The sequence below is a fragment of the Pipistrellus hanaki genome, assembly GCF_964339955.1.
Source record: "Pipistrellus hanaki genome assembly, chromosome: 5".
NCBI classification, from domain to species: Eukaryota; Metazoa; Chordata; class Mammalia; order Chiroptera; family Vespertilionidae; genus Pipistrellus; species Pipistrellus hanaki.
Window position 1 is genome coordinate 91,757,919 of NC_140507.1, and position 24,201 is coordinate 91,782,119.

General features: G+C 39.2%; 1 protein-coding gene across 5 annotated transcripts in view; it reads right to left on the bottom strand.

The window, feature by feature from the left end:
• Nucleotides 1-24,201, bottom strand: part of RNF130 (ring finger protein 130) — a 110,516-nt gene that overhangs the window by 70,198 nt on the left and 16,117 nt on the right. For all 5 annotated transcript variants that reach the window (XM_084885269.1, XM_084885267.1, XM_084885271.1 and 2 more), the window contains exon 2: nucleotides 6,625-6,819. In XM_084885269.1, the coding sequence (XP_084741395.1) occupies nucleotides 6,625-6,819 (195 nt within the window). The remainder of the gene's footprint in view (nucleotides 1-6,624; nucleotides 6,820-24,201) is intronic.

Below are 24,201 nucleotides of genomic sequence, written 5' to 3' on the forward strand. Positions count from 1 at the left end.
GGTTGGAGAACATGTGCAGATGAAGGGAGGGTGGGTGTCAGAGAGCCTTTCCCATACCCTGTCCTCTGTAAGTGTTCATCTGGTTATCTGTCTGTAGCCTTTACAGGGGTGGGGAACCTTTTTCCTGCCAAGGGCCACTTGGATATTTATAACATCATTTGCAGGCCATACAAAACTGTCAACTGAAAAATTAGCCGGCTGTCTTTGGTCAAACATTTATTTAATTAACTCATCCCCAATGCCTTGGCAGGGCCAGGCTAAATGAGGGCCTTGTACGGCCCATGGGCCAGACGTTCCCACCCCTGCTTTTATATCCTTTAAAAGAAACCAGTAAATGTAAGTAAGTGTTTCCCCTAGAAAGGGGTTGTGGAAACCTCGATTTATGGCCAGTTGGTCAGAAGTATAGGCAACAATCTAGGACTTGTGAAGGTTTCTGAAGGTGTGTGTGCATGTGAGGGGCAGGGTCTTTTGGGACTGAGCCCCTAACCTGTAAGAGCTGATGCTAACTCCAGGTAGTGTCAGAATTCAACTGAATTATGGGACACCCAGCTGGTGTTGCTGAGATTGCTTGGTATAGAGAAAACCCCCTACACATGTGGTGACCAAAGTGTCAGAAGTGAAGTGCTCATGTGAGCAGGAAAGGAGACATATGCAGGAGTGTTTTCTCCTTCCACTTGCTCTTGATTATATAAAAACTCTATCCTCAAAGGGCAAAGGAGACTCTTAAAGCAACTAGAGAGAGAGCCAGACTCAGGCAGTCTCTCATCATGTTACAGAGGAGACCAAGTAGACTGATAGGAAAGGAAACTAAAACGCTGCAGGTGAAGCAAAATGAAAATAATGTAGTAGATCACCAGAACACTAGTGAAGGCACTGGTTAATCATTTTAGGTTGTAAATCCCTTGGGAATCTAATAATACGGATCCCTCTGAGAAGAAAAGTATCCCCCAACTATGGACCACCTCCTCATCCTTCACTCTTAAAGCCAGTCTGGCCTCAAGACCTTGATTTAAGAATGTCTCAGACACCTGACTTTAAAGATTTGCAAAAACACAGCAAGATGCAAAATAAATACCCAGAAATCAGTTGCATTTTATACACCAATAATGAACTATCAGAAAGGAAAACAAACAAAAAACCCCAATCTCATTCACAATTGCTTCAAGAAGAATAAAATACCTAGGAATAAATTTAACCAAGAATGTAAAAGACTTGTACTTGGAAAACTACAGGACAATGAAGAAAGAAACTGAGGGAGATACAAATAAATTGAAGCATATACTGTGTCTATGTATAGGAAGAATTAGCATCATTAAAATGTCCAGAAGACCCAAAGCAATCTACAGATTCGATGGAATTCCTATGAAGACACCAATGGCATATTTCACAAAACTGAACAAATGTTTCAAAAATTTATATTGAAACACAAAAGACCCCAAATAGCCACAGCAATCTTGAGGAAGAAGAACACAGTTGGAGGAATCATGTTACCTGATATCAAACTATACTACAAGGCCACAGTAATCAAAACAGCATGGTACTGGCATAAAAACAGATCAGTGGAACAGAACAGAGAGCCCAGAAATAAACTCATGCTTTTATAGTAAATTTATATTTGACAAGGAGGCAAAAACATACAATGGATTAAAGACAGTCTATTCAATAAATGATGTTGGGAAAATAAGACAGATAATGTGCAAAAAATGAAACCAGACAAACTTAACAAAAGGAAGACAATCAATCTAACGAAAAAATGGGCAAAGGACCTAGACACTTCTCCAAAGTGGACATACAGATGGCCAACAGACATATGAAAAATGCTCATAGTCACTGATGGTCAGAGAGATGTACATTAAACAACAATGAGGTATCATCTCACACCTGTCAGAATGGCTATCATCAACAAATTAACAAATGACAAGTGCTGGCAAAGATGTGGAGAAAGGGAACCCTAATACACTGCTGGTGGGAATGCAGACTGGTGAAACCACTATGGAAAACAGTATGGAGTTTCCTCAAAAAACTGAAAATGGAATTCCCATTTGACCCAGTGATCCCACTTCTAGGAATGTATCCTAAGAATCCTGACACCAATCAGAAAGAATGTATGCACCCCTGTGTTCATAGCAGTGTTATTTACAATAGCTGAGATCTGGAAACAGTCCAAGTAAGTGCCCATCAGTAGATGAGTGGATAAAAAAGCTGTGGTACATTTACACCATGTAATACTAGGGAGCAATAAAAATGAAGGATCTCTTACCCTTTGAGACAGCATGGAGGGACCTGGAGAGTATATACTAAGTGAAATAAGCCAGTCAGAGAAAGACAAGAATCACATGATCTCACTCATATGTGAAACCCAATGAACAAAATAAACTGATGAATAAAATAGATCCAGAGACATAGAAGCATAGATCAGACTGTGTAATCTCAGAGGGAAGGTGGAGGTGGGTGGAAAGAGATCAACCAAAGAACTTGTTGGCATATATGCATAGCCCATAGACATAGACAACAGGCCTGGGGTAAAGGGAGGGGTGGGACAGAGGGGGGAAAAATGAGAATATGGAATATCTTCGACAATAAAGGTTTAATTTTAAAAAAGGAAAGGGCTATCTTATAACTAAAATCTTGGTTCCTAAATGCCCATTCATGGTCCTTGGTTCTCTTCTCTGGAGAAGCACCAATAAAGAGATAATTGTATTTCACTTATTTATCGTGTGAAATACCATCAACTGTAAGATACATCATTATTGTATAATGAAGAAAAAAATCCTCTCAATAAGCTGTAAGATGCCATTAAATATAAGCTGTACTTCCCAGGACCAATGAAAATCTCTCTTCTACACAACAGTTGTTCAGATAGTCAAATACATCTTCCCTGAACTCACCTCAGTCTTTTCTCCATATTAACTATTCCTAAAGTCCCAAATTATTCATTTAAAAAAATACTGTTGCCGAAACCGGTTTGGCTCAGTGGATAGAGCGTCAGTCTGTGGACTGAAGGGTCCCAGTCAAGGATTCCAGTCAAGGGCATGTACCTTGGTTGTGGGCACATTCCCAGTAGGGAGTGCACAGGAGGCAGCTGATCAATGTTTCTCTCTCATCGATGTATCTAGCTCTCTATCTCTATCCCTCTCCCTTCCTCTATGTAAAAAATCAATAAAAATATGGAGGGAGGCCACTGGTCTTAGGCTATGCCTTAGGCCTTGGGAAGCTAACCATTCTATAATGCAAACTTCCTGCAGAGCAAAGAATTATCCTGCCCAAATACCTCTTTATCTGCACTCCCTTCAAGAAAAACCTGAATTGTGGGGCACTCTGAGGCATCAGATAGGGGTAAGGGAGCCCCACCAGACTCTAACACATGCAGCCAGGCTGCACCACCTTCCTTACACCTGTGCCGGTGGACTACTGCTGAGTGTGCAGCATTCAGTCCAGGGTCATCATAATGTCAACAGCTGTCAAGTGAAAAATGTCTTCCAACCTGCACCCTATGGGGCTGACTTCTCAGTCAGCATTCTTAACCCAGACCCTCTGTATCACTGTAGCTCCCTCCTCTTCTGCTGCAGGAAAGATAAAAAGGCAAATCAAGCGATGACTTCCAACAACCTGCTCAGTACTGCATGGAGCCTGCAATCTCTAATTCAGAAGGAAGGCTTGTAGAAAAATCATCTCAAGTATCTGACAGAGGTAGGGGTTCTCTACATCCATCTAAGAGTTAGAGACATAAAAGGAAAATCCGGAGCCTATGCAAAAGTTTTAAAACAAAGCCATCATGTCTTCATGAAATCATTTCTGTGCAGGACACTTATTGTGCTTCAGGTATGCTGCTGATTACTGCACAGAATAGAAAGTAAGACACAAACTTTAAAGAAACTTGCAGTCATTTTTTAAAAGCTATTTTTATTTTTTAAAAGTAACTACCTAAGTGATTCAGTTTTAGATAATTTGGGGAATAACTGTGAAATAAAAAAAATATGGATCACATAGATAAGATAAAGTAGAAATATTTGTAAACCAAGGCAAAAAAGAATACATAAAATTTAAACTCTTACTTCCTGTCACAGCAGTACATTTAAACTCCAGGCTCCACCTTTACTGAGGTAACTAAATCCACATTCAATTAGAACCTAAAAACTTTAAAGAATAAAACAATAGTATGACTATTATGTTACTCATTTTCTTGATGGGCTTTTAGAATAAAGGTAACAGGTTTATATTAAGTAGCCCAAATTATTGATATTAAAGGTGTTTTGCAGCCCTTGCCTGCTTGACTCAGTGGATAGAGCGTCAGCCTGCAGACTGAAGGGTCCCAGGTTCGATTCTGGCCAAGGACACATGTCTGGGTTGTGGGCTCGATTCCCCAGTAGGGGGCGTGCAGGAGGCAACCGATCAAGGATTCTCTTTCATCATTGATGTTTCTATTTCTCTCTCCTACCTTCCTCCCTGAAATCAATAAAGAAATATATATATTTAAAAATAAAGGTGTTTTACAAAGTGTGATTTATCTTGTTTTCATAAAGTGTGATTTTTATATTCACTTAGTGAATATTCTGCATTTTCTATACATTTAAGAGAATAAGATGGAAAAAAGGTGAAGAGGCACTCAACTAATTCTGTTCAACCAGCTGAAGAAACAATAAAAAGTATTTGATACCGTGATTGAAAAAAAATAGAAAAGCAACATCATTATTTGGTTACATGTGTATCTAAATTACCTCACTTTTCTTTAAACAATGAAAATAAGATAAATTCTTACAGAGACACAAATAAAACTATAAGAGATTTTCAATTTGACAAATTTAAGACTGTTAAATAACAGTAAAATCTATATACATTTTTAAAACCAGGAAAATAAATCTTGAACTTTCCCCAAATGTGCATTATTTTAAACTATCCAAGAGCCTATAACTTCCCCTTTATACTACCGCATATCCGCTAACTCATTCTGCTTAACAAATAAGACCACGGACTGAGCGTCCTTCCTGTCCATGATGTCACAGCACCGCATTGGGAAATGTCCTTCAGGTACCACATGAAGGGCACTGATGAGAACAAACATGAGCAACCTCTTGAAACATCCACAAGGCAAGAAAACAAAATACTTACACTTAATGTGGAATGTGAAAGTCAGTTATCACATGTATCTTAAAGAAAACTTAACAAAACCGCATGCCTTCATGAAATAATTTCCTGAAGCACACTTATTTCATTCCAGGTATGCTGCTGACTACTGCACAGAATAGAAAGTAAGACACAAACTTCAAAGAAAGTTGCAATACCTTCCATATTCTATCAAGTATAAAACAATGTTGACATGAAAGGAAAGGAAAGTACTGTCAAAGAGGCACAGAAAAAGGCCCTCTGAAGCCTGCTGGGGCCGTGGGTGGAAACCACTGGTCTTTTCTCCCAGCTCTTACCAGTTCATCTCAGAATGCACAGCACAAAGCTTTCTTTACTCAAATGAAGGGGAGACGACTGACATGTGAACAGGGCGGGCTAAACAGGGATCTCTGGGTCCAGTCCTCAAGGGCTGTGTGTGGTGGCCCTGAGGCAGGGTCCTTAACCCTCGCGTGAACAGTGCTGTCCTACTGGAGAAGGCCAAGAGCAGCTGAGACGCATGCATGAGCCGGAGAGCAAGTGATCCTCAGCACACAGACGTTCTGCTGCTGTCCGCCACAACAGAGACTCGTGGCCGGACACAGAAGTAGACTTAGAGTCACAAGAGGCCTTCCCGCTCAGGAGGCATCGTGGCCAATGTCCCGGAGGAAGGCGGTGGAAAATCTGGGATTAAAACCGATGTTGCCTATCTTTACTTCCTTGTTTCTCAAAGCAAGATCTGGGGACCAGGGTGGCATTAGAATCACCTGGAAACATGAAAAATACAGAACCTCGTGCTGTCCCCTACATCTACTGAACCAGAATTTGCAGTTTAATGAGATTTCCAGGTGACTGGTAGCATATTAAAGTTTGAAAAGTACTCTAGAGTATGTATCTTAGAACTACTATGTCTGAATTCTCGAATATATCAAGTAGTGCCAACTTCCCAAAGTACTGCACCAATTTACTTTCCCACATTATTCTAATTTTCTATGTATCTAAAAATAAAGTCTATTTATAAACAAAAAAAAGCTCATATTATAGTACCTGGCAATAAATTAACACTATTGTTATTAAAACAGTTACATTAGAAATACCCTACATATTTCTGCAAGAAATTAATAATATTGTTCCAACTGTAACTATGCTATACTTAAGTCAGTTTCAAAATTGATTCTGACAAGACAAAAGCATCTTCTCAAAGAGGTAAGCCTTGAGAATCCATGAGATACCTGGGTGAATGATTCCAAATCTAATACGCTATTTTTCAAAGTTTCCAAGTGAAATGTAAGAATGTAAAATGACTAATTATTCCATCAAAGCCAGCTTCTTAGTAAGTACAAGTTTTATAGGTTCTTATGGCCATTATTTAAGAAAAATATTTCAGCTACGGGGAAAAGAAAAATGGTGACATCAAAAATAAATGTATGTTGAAAACGATATGGTTTCAGCAGAGGAACGCCTACCTAGAAGGCAATGATTTCTAGGAGGGAAATAAATCTCCCACCTCCTCTGCTAGTTTACCTGGGTGAGTCATGGTGACTGGCTCCTCCTTGGACTTATTGTTGTAGATGACTACGGCCACGGCATTGTGGAAAGCAGCCCGTGATATTTTCTCTTTAAATGTGCAGTTTCCCCGCTGCAGCAAGGCAATCCACTGTTTGATATTGGGAGGGACAAAGAACCGGGTTTGAGGATCACAGCCCAGATGATCAGCAACTGAAGGAAAAGGAAAAAACACACATTAATTTTCTTTCTCAAGTAAAGATAAATAAAATCAATCATCGCTTTCTCTGAAGCACATCAAGCAGCTCACTGACAGCAGAGCTATGGATACATTCAGAAAAGACATTACCCCGAATCTAAATCCTTATCTGTACCGGGAGAAAGGTGCTCCTGCAACCCCAATGAAAAGCGAAAAATTCTGTTTATAGATCGACAAGAATAACGAAGACGGTGAACCCAGTGTAGGGTGGTGAAGAGAGGAGGAAGACAGGCGAGCAGAGAAACCAGGAGAAGGAGCCACCCCTGGTTTTGCTCACCCGTTTGGCATTTACTCCTCTCTCCACTCCCTCTCACTGCCTCCATGAGGAGACTGATTTTGCTTGGGGTAAGCAAGGAAGGCAAACTACTCTTCTGTTCAGATAACAAGTGGTCTTGCTGAGATTCAAGCATGCTTAAAAAAAGAAAAAAAGAAATTCAAGCATGCTTTAACAAATTTCTCAGTAAGTATAAGGAAATTAGAAAAGTTCACTTTTGGCCTGTATTTGAAAGTTATAATAGCTAAAATAACAATTAGAATAAATAGATTATTCCTTTAATTTATATCTATTGTTAAAATTACTCTATAATTGATTCCACATTAGGATACATATTAATAATTACTACTCTTCCTGTCTAAGGAGATGCACCAAGACTATCCTTTGGGACTACAAATTACATGGTCACTGTCCTAGACTTGGGGGAATAGCTTATTCAAACACCTTCAAAGACACGTGAAGTGGTTAGCGCCTCAATTTTTGATTCTGCAAATATGATCACCATGGCTCTGAGCCCTTTATACATCTTGAGACGCTGTGCCTGGCTGTGCTTCCCATTGCTCAGCCCTGCATCTGTAACAGCTAAAATGAAAGGGGGGCAGTCCAGGAGGGGGGACAGAGGCCACCAAAGGTAAACTTGGAGACGGGTCCCAGGGCCAGAGGACAGCGGGCCCCCTGCTTCCAGGTCAGTCACTGCCAGCACAGTGCACAGCACAAAGAGGAACACTGGAAGCAAATAAGTAATAAGAACTTTAAATAAGAATTGATAAAAATAAAGTGTGAAAAGAGATGCCACCAGTGGGGAAATGTTTGCTTTCCCTGAAAGCACACTGTTTATTAAAAGAAATGAAATGTTTATATTACTTAAAAGAAACTAAAATGTAGAGACGTCACCAACTACAGAGAAATGTTATATCTATCATTTCCATGTAAATATCTTTCCCCAAATTCTCTTATCATCATGGGAGGGCCAACGATGAAACATATCTGCTACCAGAGGTTTCTTAATACAGTAAGTGGGAGATCAGTGATGCCAGTTTGTCAGGACTAAGACTGTCTGCAACTATGATTCACCCTTCCCCTTACAGTTTAGTGCTTTCTTAATCAAATTAAACTTTAGTTGACAACTATTGCAAGACACAGTCAAGGCATTGTGAAACTACGAGATTGTGAAACACTTTACCTTCAGTGATATCTGTCTGTTTCACTGATTACTCTGCTGTTTTAAAATATAAGCATTTAGGTGATGTGCGAGGAGAACCAGTGTCTTTTTTTTTTTTTTTAAATATATTTTATTGATTTTGTATAGAGTGGAAGGGAGAAAGATAAACATCAATGAGAGAGGATATGCCCGCAACCAAGGTACATGCCCTTGACCGGAATCGAACCCGGGACCTTTCAGTTCCCAAGCCAATGCTCTATCCATTGAGCCAAACCGGCCTCGGCGAGAACCAGTGTCTTGGGAAAATTTCCAAATCTCTCCGCAAGTAGGTGCAAAGAACTTGTTTAAGTGCTTCATTTGTAATTTTTCAAAATACACTGCTGCACAAACCTTGAAGAAAATGCAGAATCAAGAATACCTGGCCAGTGTGGCTCGGTTGGTTGAGTGTTGACCCGTGCACCAAAAGGTCACCATTCGATTCCCAGTTAGGGCAAATACCCAGGTTGTGGGTTCAATCCCTGGTCGGGATGCATGTGAGAGGCAACTGATCAATGTTTCTCTCTCATATCAGTGTTTCCCTCCTCCTCCTCCTCCTCCTCCTCCTCCTCCTCCTCCTCCTCCTCCTCCTCCTCCTTCTCCTCCCCTCCCCCTCCTCCTCCTGAGAGGCAACTGATCAATGTTTCTCTCTCATATCAGTGTTTCTCTCCTCCTCCTCCTCCTCCTCCTTTCTTCTTCTTCCTCTCTCTCTCAAAAAAAAAAAAAAAAAAAAAGGCAACAAAAGCATTTAAAAAAAGAATATAGCAAGAGCTCTGTATACTTTCTGACCTCCCTGTGGTTTCCTACTGTCACTGTGCGGTAAAGAGGAAACAACACAGCTGGGGACCAGCAAGACCTGGGGGTCCCAATGGGCTAACCTTCCACTTTTACTTATTTGTAAACTGAGGTTGAATTCTCACCTCACGGAGTTAGGTATGTGTCAAAAGTCTTTAACAATTCCTCTCCTCTTGGTTCTTCCAATGTGTTTGTTCCCTTCTGCTGGTTCTATGGGCGCAGCCTGTCTTGTGCGAGTGACCCAGCCTGGTGACACGGGGACGCTATGCTGACGCCCATGAAGCCCCCAGAGCGAGCTATGCAGCACATCCCCATGTCCCCTCCCAACAGCTCCCTAGTCGCATCCTTCCTCCCTGTTGCTCTGACAATGTCACTGTCCATACAGAAGGACACCTTTCAGCAATGGCCACAAGGTCTGAGACCGAAAGAGAGCAAGGGGTGCAGCCAGAGTGCGATTTAGCTCTTGAAGGATCTCCATCTGCTAGAACAGACCCTGTGAACCGCACAATCCAAATACACCACCAGGCTGTATGAGCAACAAGAGCATCCCTGTCCCCCAACCACCATGTGTAAAGCTCTGAAGACATCCTATCGGTAAGAACAGAACACACAGTGATAAACAAGAATAAGATGTGCAAGTTCCTGTTCAAATGAGCCGCTTTCATTTATCAGAAAAAGAAAATAAGGTGTTTTTATAATCACTTAATACTATAGTATGCTTACTTTTATCCATTTATTCCTTCCAATAATTAAAAAATAACTTGAACAAATGTTAACAGCTAAAAAACCCACAATTTCACAAGAGGAATGACGACTATGGCTGGCGATCAAGTGGCACTACTTCAAAATTTAATACCAGTTATTTGTACTTGAAGCAGTTTATTAAGTGAAGACATAAAATGTCTATATAATTATGAACCATAAAATATGTCAATAGTAATTTTGCTCAAATTCAAAATCATTTACTTTTTTTAAATTTAATTTTATTGATTTTGTACAGAGAGGAAGGGAGAGAGATAGAAAGCTAGAAACATCGATGAGAGAGAGTCATCGATCAGCTGCCTCTTGCACACCCCCTACTGGGGATATGCCCGAAACCAAGGTATATGCCCTTGACCGGAATCGAACCCGGGTCCCTTCAGTCCCCAAGCCGACGCTCTATCCATTAAGCCAAACCGGTCTCGGCTACTTTTTTCTTTTCTTTTTACCTTCAAGTTCAGAAGAGGAAATCACCTCTGACTTCTTTGCATTTATCAGTGACAGTGTCAGGAAAAACTTACTTGAAGTTATCATGAAAATGTGAAATTACATACAATAAAAATACCGTACTACAATACCTTACAATTCTGACAATTATACCTAATAAAGCTGAAAAAATGCTGTATTACAGAAAAACTTAACTTCAATTCCCCCCCCGTATGGCCTTTCCTATAAAATCCAGAAATAGTATGGGACTTTTATTTACTCTTTGACCAGAACCAAACAATTCTCAACAGGAACAATTATGGAATCCTCACCTTAATGCACAATAACTTAGACACTCAGCATCACATGAAGTACTGCAGAGAAATAGAATAGAGCCAAACATTTGGTCCTAAATCTTGAAGCACCTCTAAATGTCCTGAGGAGGCACGCCTGCACAGAATGGAATATTCACAAGGTAGCAGAGAGCAGCAGCACGAAGAGGGCTCAGACATCCAGAAAGGAGAAGAGAAATAAATGGTCAGGGAGCCTACGTGGAATGCTGAGAACCTACTCCAGCGGGAAGGACTGATCCCTCCTCTTAAACGCTTGTGGAAATCAAGTAAGAAGATTATATAATCAATAAGAAGATTATATAGCCACAGCCATGACACAATATAAATTGAAGATAATCAAGTTCTAAAAAGAAGACTTCACTTGCAAAGGGGAAAGAGGAAGGCTGTTCTGGTACAAAGACTATGTAAATATTGAAAGGGTCAGTGATGAATAAGTAAAAATCACTCTTCCCCATCCTAGCAGCTGGAGAGGCTCCACCAGGATTCATTTGACTTAGTAAGACCTCATCTTTTAAAAAAAGGAAACATCTGAAGGGGGAAAATGGCGGCCGAACAGATGGACCTGTTCTGAGACTAGTCCCAGAGTAGATAGAAGGAGCACCTGAGAGTTGTTCGGGGAGTGTTAGTTGGCAAACTAAGGGGTAGAAGAACTCTGTGAGAAGGTGGGGGTCTGCTGGACAGGATTTCCTGACCAAGCAGCCCGCACTGCTGCGACCTCTCCCGGAGCTACGGGCTCAGAGGGAAAACTACTCCATCTTACAAAGAAAAGAGGATCTTATCTGAGGCCTGAAAAACCCACAACAGTGGAGACCACCAAACAGCTGTGATGCCCCAATCAGCGCAAACATGTGGATTCAAGGGAGTTCTTCAATCACCCATGGAAAGGAGAAAGAGAACTACATAACCAGACATCCTAAAAAGAGAAACTATGGGGAGACAAAGAAATAGCCCGCACATGAAAGAAAAGCAGGCATCACCAGAAAAGGAAATAAACGAGTTAGAGACAAGCAACCTACCAGAGCAAGAATTCAGAGTAATGATCATAAGATGGCTAAAAAGAATGGAAAACAAATTTGACAATATGAGTAAGAACCAAGAGGAAATGAAGATGAACCAAGAAGAAATGAAAAAAATGACATTCCTCTGTAAAGAACTACTATAAAGAACTACTAGAAAGCATCAAAAGTAGACTAGAAGAAGCAGCGGACTGAATCAGTGAGCTAGAAGACAAGATGGAAAAAAATACCCAATTAGAGCAGCTTCTAGAAAAAAAAAAATTAAAAAGCAGGAGAGCCTATGGGAACTTTGGGACAATACAAAACAAAACAATATTAGAATAATAGGGGTTCCAGAAGGAAAGTAAACTGAGGAAGGCATAGAAAACCTGTTTCAAGAAATAATGACAGAAAACTTTCCTGAGATGGAGAAGAAAAACCCACACAAATACAAGAAGCTCGCAGAGTCCCAAGGAAAATGAATCCCAAAAGACCAATGCCAAGGCACATTATAATTAAATTGGCAAACACCAATGACAAAGTAAGAAGCTTAAAAGCAGCCAGAGAGAGACAGAAAGTTACATACAAAGGAACCCCCATCAGACTAGCAACTAATTTCTCAACAGAAACTCATCAGGCCAGTCATGCAAAGGAAGGGTCTGAATCCAAGAATACTGTACCCAGCGAGGCTATCAATCAAAATTGAAGGGGAAATCAGGAGCTTCACAGACAAAAAAAGACTGAAGGAATTTATCTCCACCAAACCAGCAATGCAAGAATGCTAAAGGGTCTACTGTAAAAATAAAGAAATAGGAAGCGAAGAAGGAACACAAGGGTATAGAATAAAAATGGCGTCAAATAAGTACCGTATTTTCCGGTGTATAAGACGACCCCCTTAATTTTACAGTTAAAACATAGGTTTAGGCCTATATTCGCTGTATAAGACTACCCCCCACTTCCGAGGCAACACCAGTTCTTTTTTTAATAGACCGCCTCTCTGACTCTGGCCAATCTGAGCAGGCTTTTTTTGGTTTCAAAAGTCATCTTATACGCCAGAAAATATGGTACCTATCAATAACTTTAAATGTAAATGGATTAAATGCTCCAGTAAAAAGACAAAGGGTAACGGACTGGATAAGAAAACAAGACCCATATATCTGCTGTCTACAAGAAACCCATTTCAGAAAAAAAGATGCACACAGACTGAAGGTGAAGGGATGGAAAAAGGTTTTCCAGGCAAATGGAAATGAAAACAAAGCTGGGGTAGCAATACTTATATCTGACAAATTAGATCTCAAAGTGAAGGACATAACAAGAGATAATGAAGGCCACTTCATAATACTAAAGGGAGCAATCCAACAAAAAGAAATAACCCTGGTAAACATATATGCACCCAATACAGGAGCACCCAAATACATTAAAAAAAAACAACACAAAAAAACCCAAAAAAACCTGCGGGAGGACATTAAAGGAGAGATTAATAGCAATACAATCATAGTAGGATATTTTAATACCCCACTATCACCTAAACAAAAAACTAGCAAAGAAACATCAATCCTAAATGACTCATTAGCCCAGATGGAATTAATTGACATCTTCAGAACATTTCACCCCAAAATAACAGGATATACATTCTTCTCAAGTGTACATGGGTCATACTCAAAGATAGACCACATGTTGGGACATAGCCAAAGTCTCTTCAAATTCAAGAAGATAAAAATCATATCAAGCATCTTCTCAGATCATATTGGCATAAAACTGGAAGTCAACTACAATAAAAACAATCCAAAGAAATCAAACACATGGCGACTAAACAGCATGCTATTAAACAAGGACTGAGTTACCAGAGAAATCAAGGAAGAAATAAAAAACATCCTAGCAAAAAATGACAATGAAAACACAACAATCCAAAATCTATGGGACATAGCAAAAGCAATCTTGAGAGGGAAGTTCATAGCTTTACAAGCATACTACAAAAAAACAAGAAAAAATGGTAATAAATTATCTAACTCTACAACTCAGAGTTAGAAAAAGAGCAACAAGAAAATCCCAGTGTAAGCAGAAGGAAGGAAATAATAAAAATAAAAACAGAGATAAATGACATAGAGACCAAAGAAACAATACAAAAGATCAACAAAACCAAGAGCTGGTTCTTTGAAAGGATAAACAATATTGATGAACCTCTAGCCAGGCTAACCAAGAAACAAAGAGAGAGGAACCAAATAAACAAAATCAGAAATGAAAGAGGTGAAATAAAAACAGACCCCGATGAAATACAAAGGTATGTTACAAAATTCTATGACCACCTCTACTCAAACAAACTGGACAACCTGGAGGAAATGGACATATTCCTATATATATATATATATATATATATATATATATATAACCTTCCAAAAATCAATCAAGAATCTAAAAATCTCAATAGGCCAGTAACTTTGGAAGAAATTGAAGCAGTCATCAAAAAGCTTCCAGCAAACAAAAGCCCAGGGCCAGATGGCTTCACAGGAGAGTTTTACCAAACATTCAAGGAAGAACTAAAACCTATTCTCCTCAGACTATTCCAAAAAATTAAAGAGGAATTCCAAGCTCCTTTTTATTAAGCCAGCATCACCCTAATACCAAAACCAGATAAAGACAACACAATGAAAGAGAATTACAGGCCAATATCCCTCATGAACAAAGATGCCAAAATCCTCAACAAAATTCTAGCAAATCAGCTCCAGCAGCACATCAGAAAGATCATACACCATGACCAAGTAGGATTTATTCCAGGAATGCAAGGATAGTACAATATCCGCAAATCAATAAACGTGATATATCACATAAACAGACTGAGAGATAAAAATCATATAGTCATATCAATTGATGCAGAAAAAGCATTTAATAAAATCCAACACCCTTTCCTGATAAAAACTCTCAAAAAGGTGGGAGTACAAGGATCATACCTCAACATAATAAAAGCTATATATGATAAACCCATAGCAAATATCATACTCAATGGGCAAAAAGTAAAACCATTCCCTCTAAGAACAGGAAGAAGACAGGGATGCCAACTCTCACCACTCCTGTTTGACATAGTACTGGAAGTACTAGCCATTGCAATTAGACAAGAGGAGGAAATAAAAGGCATCCAAATTGGAAAAGAAGAAGTAAAATTGTCCATACTTGCAGATGACATGATATTGTACATAAAAAACCCAAAAGACTCTATCAAAAAACGAATAGACTTAATAAATGAATTCAGCAATGTAGCAGGATACAAAATTAACGCCAAGAAATCTATGGCATTTCTATACACCAACAGTGAACTTACAGAAACAGAAACTAAAAAAACAATCCCATTTACCATCGCACCAAAAAAACTAAGATACCTAGGAATAAACTTATATAAGGAGGTAAAAGACCTATATGCGGAAAGCTACACGACACTGAAAAAAGAGATAGAAGAAGATGTAAACAGATGGAAGAACATACCATGTTCATGGATTGGTAGAATCAACATCATCAAAATGTCCATACTTCCCAAAGCAATTTATAGGTTCAATGCACTCCCCATTACAATACCAACAGACCTAGAAAGAACTCTCCAAAAATTCATCTGGAACAAAAAAAGACCCCGAATAGCCACAGCCATCCTGAGAAAGAAGAATAAAGTAGGAGGGATCTCAATACCAGATTTCAAGCTATATTACAAAGCCACTGTTCTCAAAACAGTATTGGCACAAGAACAGATATATAGATCAATTGAATAGAATAGAAACTCCGGATATTGACCTAAACCTCTACACTCAATATTTGATAAAGGAGGTATGAACATACAATGTAGTCAAGACAGTCTCTTCAATAAATGGTGTTGGGAAAATTGGACAGATACTTGCAAAAAAATGAAACTAGATCACTAACGTACACCATACACAAAAATAAACTCAAAATGGATACAGGACTTAAACGTAAGACAGGAAACCATAAAAATACTAGAGGCATCCACAAGTAGCAAAATCTCTGACATATGCTGAAAGAACTTCTTCACTGATACTGCCCCTAGAGCAATGGAAGCTAAAGAGAAAATGAACAAATGGGACTACATCAAAATAAAAAGCTTTTTTACAGCAAAAGAAACCATCAACAAAACAACAAGAAAGCTCACTGTATGGGAGAACATATTTGCAAATGTTATCACTGATAAAGGTTTAATCTCCAACATCTATAGACAGCTTATACAACTAAATAAAAGGAAGATAAATGATCCAATTAAAAAATGGGCAATGGACCTAAATAGAATATTTTCAAAAGAAGACAGAAGGAAGGCCAAGAGGCACATGAAAACATGCTCAAAGTCACTAATTATCCAAGAGATGCAAATCAAAACAACAAAGCGGTACCATCTCATACCTGTCAGAATGGCCAACATCAACAAACCAACAAACGACAAGTGTTGGCGAGGTTGCGGAGAAAAAGGAACCCTCGTGCACTGCTGGTGGGAATGCAGACTGGTGCAACCACTGTGGAGAACAGTGTGGAGTTTCCTCAAAAAACTGAAAATGGAACTCCCATTTGACCCAGTAATCTCATTCCTAGGAATATATCCTAAGAAACCAGAAACACCAATCAGAAAGGAAATATGCACCCCTATGTTCATAGCAGCACAATTTACAATAGCTAGGATTTGGAAACAGCCTAGATGCCCATCAGCAGATGATTGGATAAAAAAACTATGGTACATCCACACAACGGAATACTATGCTGCCATAAAAAGAAGGAATTCTCATCATTTGCAGCAACCTGGATGGAAGTGGAGAACATTATGCTGAGTGAAATAAGCCAGCCAATGAAAGAAAAACACCACATGATCTCACTCACTTATGGATAATAAAGAACATTATAAACTGATGAACAAAAAGATAAATACAGAGACAGTAAAGCAACAAACAGACTGTAAAATTACAGCGGGGAGGATAGGGAGATAAGGAGGAGATAAGAGATCAACTGAAGGCCTTATATGCATGCATATAAGCAAAACCAATAGACAAAAAACTCTGGGGAGGGAGGGCATGTATGGGAGTGTGTGTGTGGGGAGGACAATGGTAAAATATGTATATATATAATACCTTAATAAAAAAATGGGGAAAAATAATAATAATAAAAAGGAAACATCCCACCTGAAGAGCAGCGGTCACTAAGTTACTAGTATTCCCTGGGTGATGTCTCCTCCCACGAAAAGCAATGATGATTCTCTCTCATCATTGATGATTCTCTCTCTCTCCCCTTCTCCCTTCCTGAAATCAATAAAAATATATTTTACAAAACAATAAAAGAAATACTCCTAACTAGTTACCCTGGCTGTATATTTCCATTGTCAGGCATGTTCTAGTTATCTGCTAACCCTAGAACCTCAGTGTGCTACTCTGAGGGTCACATGGGGCTGGAAAATGATGGAAGGTCACTGACTTCTCCGGGAGCACGGCACTGGTGCCTCCCGCTCTCAGAGCCCGTGTCTCCTTTTCTCTACCTGCAATGCCAATGCTAATACTCCTTTGTGACCACTTCCTAAGCTTCAGGGTTCTGCTAACATACCTTCTCCAGCCTCCTAAAGCTGAGCTGGGTGCTGTGTTCATGCCTCCAGGCGCCCCAAGATCACAGCCATTTTAGCATTCATTGCATTGGATTAGTAACTGGTTGTTTATTCTGAACGTCTCCTAAGTATGAGCTCTAGCATCCCCTTTAACATGTCTGGCAGTACCAGACACTTACTGTACCTGATGAAGAGAGAGAGGGAAGGATGACAGAGGGGGAACTAGGCAAGGACAAATATCAAGAAAAACGGTGTGCCCTGGCTGGTTTGGCTCAGTGGATAGAGCATCGGCCTGCGGACTGAAGGGTCCCAGGTTCAATTCCAGTCAAGGGCATGTACCTTGGTTGCGGGCACATCCCCAGTGGGGAGTGTGCAGGAGGCAGCTGATCGATGTTTCTCTCTCATTGATGTTACTAACTCTCTATTCTTCTCCCTTCCTCTCTGTACTAAAAAAAGAAAGAAAGAAAAGAAAAATCTTGTGCCAAAGACCTCTGTTTCATGTGGAAATATTCTGACTGGGGCAATATTCTATCGGCTGTTTCCTACAAAAGAAGTAAAAATAAAAATAAGCCCAAGTAGTCTTAGCCTGTTTGGCTCAGTGGATAGAGCATCGGCCTGCAGACTGAAGGGTCCCAGGTTCAATTCTTGTCAAGGGCACATGCCCAGACTGCAGGCTCGATCCCTAGGAGGGGGCGTGCAGGAGGCAGCCAATCAATGATTCTCTCTCCCCTCTCCCTTCCTGAAACCAATAAAAATATATTTTAAAAAATAATAAAAGAAATATGCCTAGCTAGTTTCCCTGGCTTTAGATATTTCCATTGTCAGGCATGTTCTAGTTATTTGCTTTCCTATTTCTACAGTAGATTACAATCTCTTTAATATGTAGGTTTCCTGCTTCTATCTTATTTTTTCTTTGTTAAAATCTTATTTTATGATTGAAAGGGGAAAAATGCAATTCTTTATTTTTGTTCCCAATTTATTTATTTAAACTATTTGAGTGAAGAGGAGGAAAATGAGGAGGAGGAAGAGGAGAAGAGAAACAGAGAGAGAGGGGGGGGGGGAGGGAGGGAGGGAGGGAGGGAGGGAGGGAGGGAGGGAGGGAGAGAGAGAGAACAAAAAGCAAAACAAAACAAAAACACTGATTGATTACCTCCCATATGCACCCCTACCTGAGATAAACTCCACAACCTGGGTATGTGTCCTGAATGGGAATCGAACCCACAACCTTTTGGTATATGGGATGGCTCTCCAATCAACTGAGCCATACTGGCCAGGGCTGTTCACAATTTTTTTTCTTTTTTAAAAAACAAATGAATCTTTTTATTTTAACTGACTTTAGAGGGGGGAGGAGAAGGAGAGACAGAAATGTTATTAGGCTGCCTCCATATGCACACTGACCAGGGATCAAACTCACATTCCTGGGTATGTACCCTGACCAGGAATCAAATTTTGATGCACTGGATAACTCTCAACCAACTGAGCCACACCAGTAGGTCTATTCCCTCATTTTCTTTCATCTATATATTCAAGTTCTATTTTTTAGTGATTACCCTTAAAATGTTAACCTGCATATTTGATAAAAAGTTAACATTTAATCAATATTCCTATTCTCTCCATGAGTAACACCAGGCTCATAAAACGTGTATTAGCTTCATAGGGCTGCCATAACACAGCCTACAATCCTCAGGGCTTAACCAGCGGAAGTTCACTCTCACATTCTGCAGCCACAAGTCTGCCAGCCAGGCCCGGGCAGGGCCACAGTCCCTGTAAAGGCCCTGCTGCATCTTCCCCGCCTCCTTCAGCTTCTGGTACTCCAGGCTGGGGTGGCATCACTCCGCTCTCTGCCTCCATCTTCACATGCCTCACCTGTCTGTACCTGCACTCTGTCTTTAGGTATAAAGACACTTCCTATTGGATTTGGGTCCACCTCCATCTAATGGGTAAGCCAGAACAACCTCATCTCAAGATCTTAATTTCATTTCCTCTGCAAAGACCCTTCCCTAATGTTTCACACCCGCAGGTTCTAGGGATGAGGACATGGACGTGGCCTCTGGGAGGTGCAACTCCAACGTCCAGTATTCAGTCTCACCTTGCTTTAATTGCACCTTCTCCAAAGTTAATGTTTCAGACAGCCAGTGATTGTTAAACGTTACCTACAGTTGCTTGTCAGTCCTTAGACTAGTCAGGGCTCTCCAGAGAAACAGACCAGTAAAGATGTGTGTGTGTGTGTGTGTGTGTGTGTGTGTTTGTGTGCGCGTGCGCGTGTGAAGACAGCTACTATAAAGAATTGGCTCACATGACTATAGAGGCTGATACCTTCCAAGATCTGCAGGGAAATTCAGCAAGCTGGAGAGCTCAGGGAAGCTTGGAACCCAAGAAGAGCCAATGTTTCAGTGTGAATCCAAAGGCAGGAAAAAAGCGAGTGTCCCACTTTGAGGACAGTCAGGCAAGAGGAATTCTCTTACTGGAGGAGAATCAGATCTTTTGTTTAGCCTCCAACTGATTAGATGAGGGATACCTTCCTCGGGGAGGGCACCCTGCTCTAATCTGCTTTATTCAGTCTGACAGGTTTAATGTCAATCTTCTTTAGGACAAGCTTATAGAAATACCAAGAATAGTGTTGGACCAAATATCTCCCCTTGTGGCCCAGTCAAGGTGACATAAATTTAAACCCTCGTGGTCCCCACGTCTCACTTTTCCTTCCGTGTGTCACTTCCTTCTTCCTTCTTCTACATCCTTAGAAGTTCTTTCAATGAGGATCTATTAAGGGCAAAGTCACTTTTTAAGGAAAACTGGTCTTTTTACATCTAAAATCATCTTTCATGTGTCCTCATTTAAAAAAATATATATTTTTATTGATTTTTTTACAGAGAGGAAGGGAGAGGGATAGTTAGAAACATTGATGAGAGAGAAACATCGGTCAGCTGCCTCCTGCACACCCCCTACTTGGGATGTGCCCACAACCAAGGTACATGCCCCTGACCGAAATCAAACCTGGGACCCTTCAGTCCACAGGCTGATGCTCTATCCACTGAGCCAAACCGGTTTCAGTTGTGTCCTCATTCTTGAATGGTAGCATAATCAGGTAAAAAATTCTGGATTATTATTTTCCCTTAGTACTTTGAAGACATTTTTCCATTGTCTTTTGCTTCTTATGTTGAGAAAGGCTGAACAAAACATTTTTATTGTGTAGGCTCTCAAATGTTAATGTATTTTTAAATTTTGAATCTAGCATTTTTAAAAAGTATATATTTTATTGAATTTTTACAGAGAGGAAGGAAGGGAAAGGGATAGAGAGTTAGAAATATCTATGAGAGAGAAACATCGATCAGTTGCCTCCTGCACACCCCCCACCGGGGATGTGCCCGCAACCAAGGTACATGCCCTTCACCAGAATTGAACCTGGAACCTTTCAGTCCACAGGCCAACGCTCTATCCACTGAGCCTAACCGGTTTCGGCGAATCTAGCATTTTTAAAAAGTAAAATAAGAGTGTTTTAAAAAATTCTTTTTTTTAGCTTATAAACATCAGGAATTTATTTCTCACTAGAGGCCAGGTACACAAAATTCAGTCTCTAGGCCTGGCCAGCAATCAGGGCCAATCAGGGCCTCTCTTCCTCTGGCTGCTGTTCCGCCCGTTGGTGGTCAGTACATGTCATAATCGGCAATTTTTACTTCTTTGGTTATATTCTAAAGAAACACATTTTTACAATAAATATCAGCCTTTCATATAGGTTTTTAAGAAGGCAACCTATAAAATATCTTTTATATACCTATAATGCTGAATATATCAATCAACATTGGAAGAAGGGCTATCCATAGCTGAACTGTCAGCAAGTTTAATTGTCGATAGCTATCCATTATCATTTGTCTTCTATACTTAGTTACTGTGTATCTCAAATGAATTTTGATTATTTTTCACATCCTTAGAACTTAAATATATCTGCTGAATGTTCTCCAGGACATAATAAAAAAATCTTAAGAGTAATTTTAAATGATGGCCAATACAAATCACTTTACTTACAAAGTCAGATTCAAAAATAATTTCTGTTACAACTGACACAACTAATAAGGGTGGGGCAAAAAGTAGGTTTAAAGTTGTGAGCACGTGAAAAAGAATTTATTCCTGTATTATTATTTGTTAGTTATAGTATTTTTCATATGAACAACTATAAACTTTTGCCTCATCTTGTACTTTATGCAAATCAAAATAACTAAAAATTACAGTTAGGTCCTTGTACAAACATGGCATTTCAGTACAACATAAGTGTTAATTATTTAATTCATATCATTTCCCACTCCATGAAAGCATTAAATAACAAGTACAACTCTTTCTGAGGCTCTTTCCCACTGGCTTCTATCCATCACCTTTTCTTCCAATTTCTCAGATATTCTTTCTCATTTTCCATTAGTAGCCTCTTCAGCTGAAGGTGTTTGTTCACCAAGGTTCTGCCTTAAGCCCTCTTTTCTCAGTGGGCAATCTCATCCATTCCCATGGCATCAATGATCACCTATAGATGTAGATGATTTAGATAATGTCTCAATCTCAATCTCTCTCTTGAGCTTTAGTCTTTAAGTTTCAACTGCTTGCGGGGTATTTCTCCACGAATAGTGAGTATCTCAAACCCATCTTCTTCACCCCTCAAATGTGTTCTTTCCATGTGGAATTCCTGAATGACAACATGGTCATCTACATAAATACGCAAGACTGAAATCCTTGCTGAAAAATAAGGACGTGGCTATTGAGAGACTCAGCTCAGTTACCAGTGTTCAGTGTTTTGGCTGCCACTAAGAGCCCATCAGGACAGAGCAAAGTCACTGACTATAACTCAACATTGTTGATGCACAGAAAGAAGCCAGACATCATCAAGGGCCCAGAGGAGTGTCTGAAGGCGTTACTTTCCCCCCCAGATTAAGGCATAATCAACAAGCAAACGTGTGTGTGTGTGTGTGTGTGTGTGTGTGTGTGTGTGTGTGTAACATATATACCGTGTTTCCCCGAAAATAAGACATCCTCCGAAAATAAGACCTAGCGCAAAGAAAGATAAGACATCCCCTGAAAATAAGACCTAGCGCAACTTTGGGGAAAAAAATTAATATAAGACACTGTCTTATTTTCGGGGAAACAGGGTATATATTACAATTTGATGATCTGATGCACCTATACTAAGTGAAATGATTACCACATCAAGCTAATTAACATATCCATCACCTCATATAGTTACTTTTTTGTGTGTGGTGAAAACACTTAAGATCTACTCCTTTAGCACATTTCAAATATCCAATACAGTATATTAACTATAGTCACCATACTAAATATAAAATACCCAGAATTTACTCATTTTATAACTGAAAGTTTGCAATATTGGAAGGCATTTTAAATTTGAGCATCATCTTGATATGTCAAAATTGTAGGTTCGATCTCTGGTTAGGGCACATACAAGAATCAACCAATGAATACATACTAGTAAATAAGTGGAACAATAAATCAATGTTTCTCTCTCCCCCCCCACTCCAATTAATAACAAAATAAGTTTAATTAAAAAAAACACGTTAGAACACCCCTATTTTGTTTTTATTTATCACTTATTTTTTCTGGTACTAGTACTTCTTGTACTAATGATTCTGATATGATGACAGTTTTGACAAAGACTGGGCTATCTGGAACATAATTTCAAAGATAAGAATGATAGATTCAACAATACATTAAAAGGATCATACATCACAATCAAGATTTATTCCAGGGATGCAAGGATGCTTCAACATCTGCAAATCAACATGATACATCCATTAACAAAATGAAAGATAAAACTCATATAATCATATCACTAGATGCAGAAAAAACTTTTGACAAGATTCAACATCATTTATAATTAAAAAACAACAACAATACCTTTCAACAAAGTGAGTATAGAGGAAACATAGTACCAAAGACAAGGATGCCCATCTCACAACTCTTATTCAACACAGTATCCTAGCCACAGCAATTAGGCCAGACAAATAAACAAAAGGCATCCAAATCTGAAAGGAAGAAGTAAAAGTGCCTTTCTTTGTAGATGACATGATATTTTATATAGAAAACTCTAAAAACTCTACAAAAAAAATAATTCAGTAAAATCATAAGATACAAAACTAATATAAAAAAATCTGTTGCACTTCTATACGCTATAACAAACCATCAGAAAGAGAAATTAAGAAGAAAAAAACAACCTCATTAACAACTGCATCAAAAAGACTAAAATACCCTGAAATAAATTTCACCAAGGAGGTGATGAACCTGTGCATCAAAAACTGTAAGACGTCAATGAAAGAAGCAAAGACAACATAAATAAATAGGTATTTTGTACTCATGGACTGAAAGAATTAATATTGTTAAAATGTCCATACTACGCAAAGCAATCTATAGATTCAATGCAATCCCTATAAAAATTTCAATGGCATTTTTCACAGAAAGAGAACAAGTAATGCTAAAATTTGAATGGAATAACAGAAGACCCTGAATAGCCAAAGCTATCTTGAAAAATGAAGAACAAAACTATAGGCATTATGCTTTCTGATTTCAAAATATATCACAATGTTATAGTAATCAAACATCATGATACTGGCATAAAAACACACACAGATCAATGGAACAGAATACAGAACCCAGAAAAACTCACACATATCTCGTCACTTAATTTATGGCAAAGGAAGCAAGAATATGTAACGGGGGAAAGATGGTCTCTTTGAGAAACAGTGCTGGGAAAACTGGGCAGACACATGCGAAAGAATAAAAGTGGACAGCGTTATCTTACACCACCCATAAAAATCAACATAAAATGGATTAAAGACTTGAATTTAAGATGTGAAACTCCTAGAAGAATATACAGGCAGTAAACTCCTTTGGTCTTGGCAATAATTTCTTACATTTGGCAACAAAAGCAAAAGTACATAAGTGGGACTACATCAAGCTAAAAAGCTTC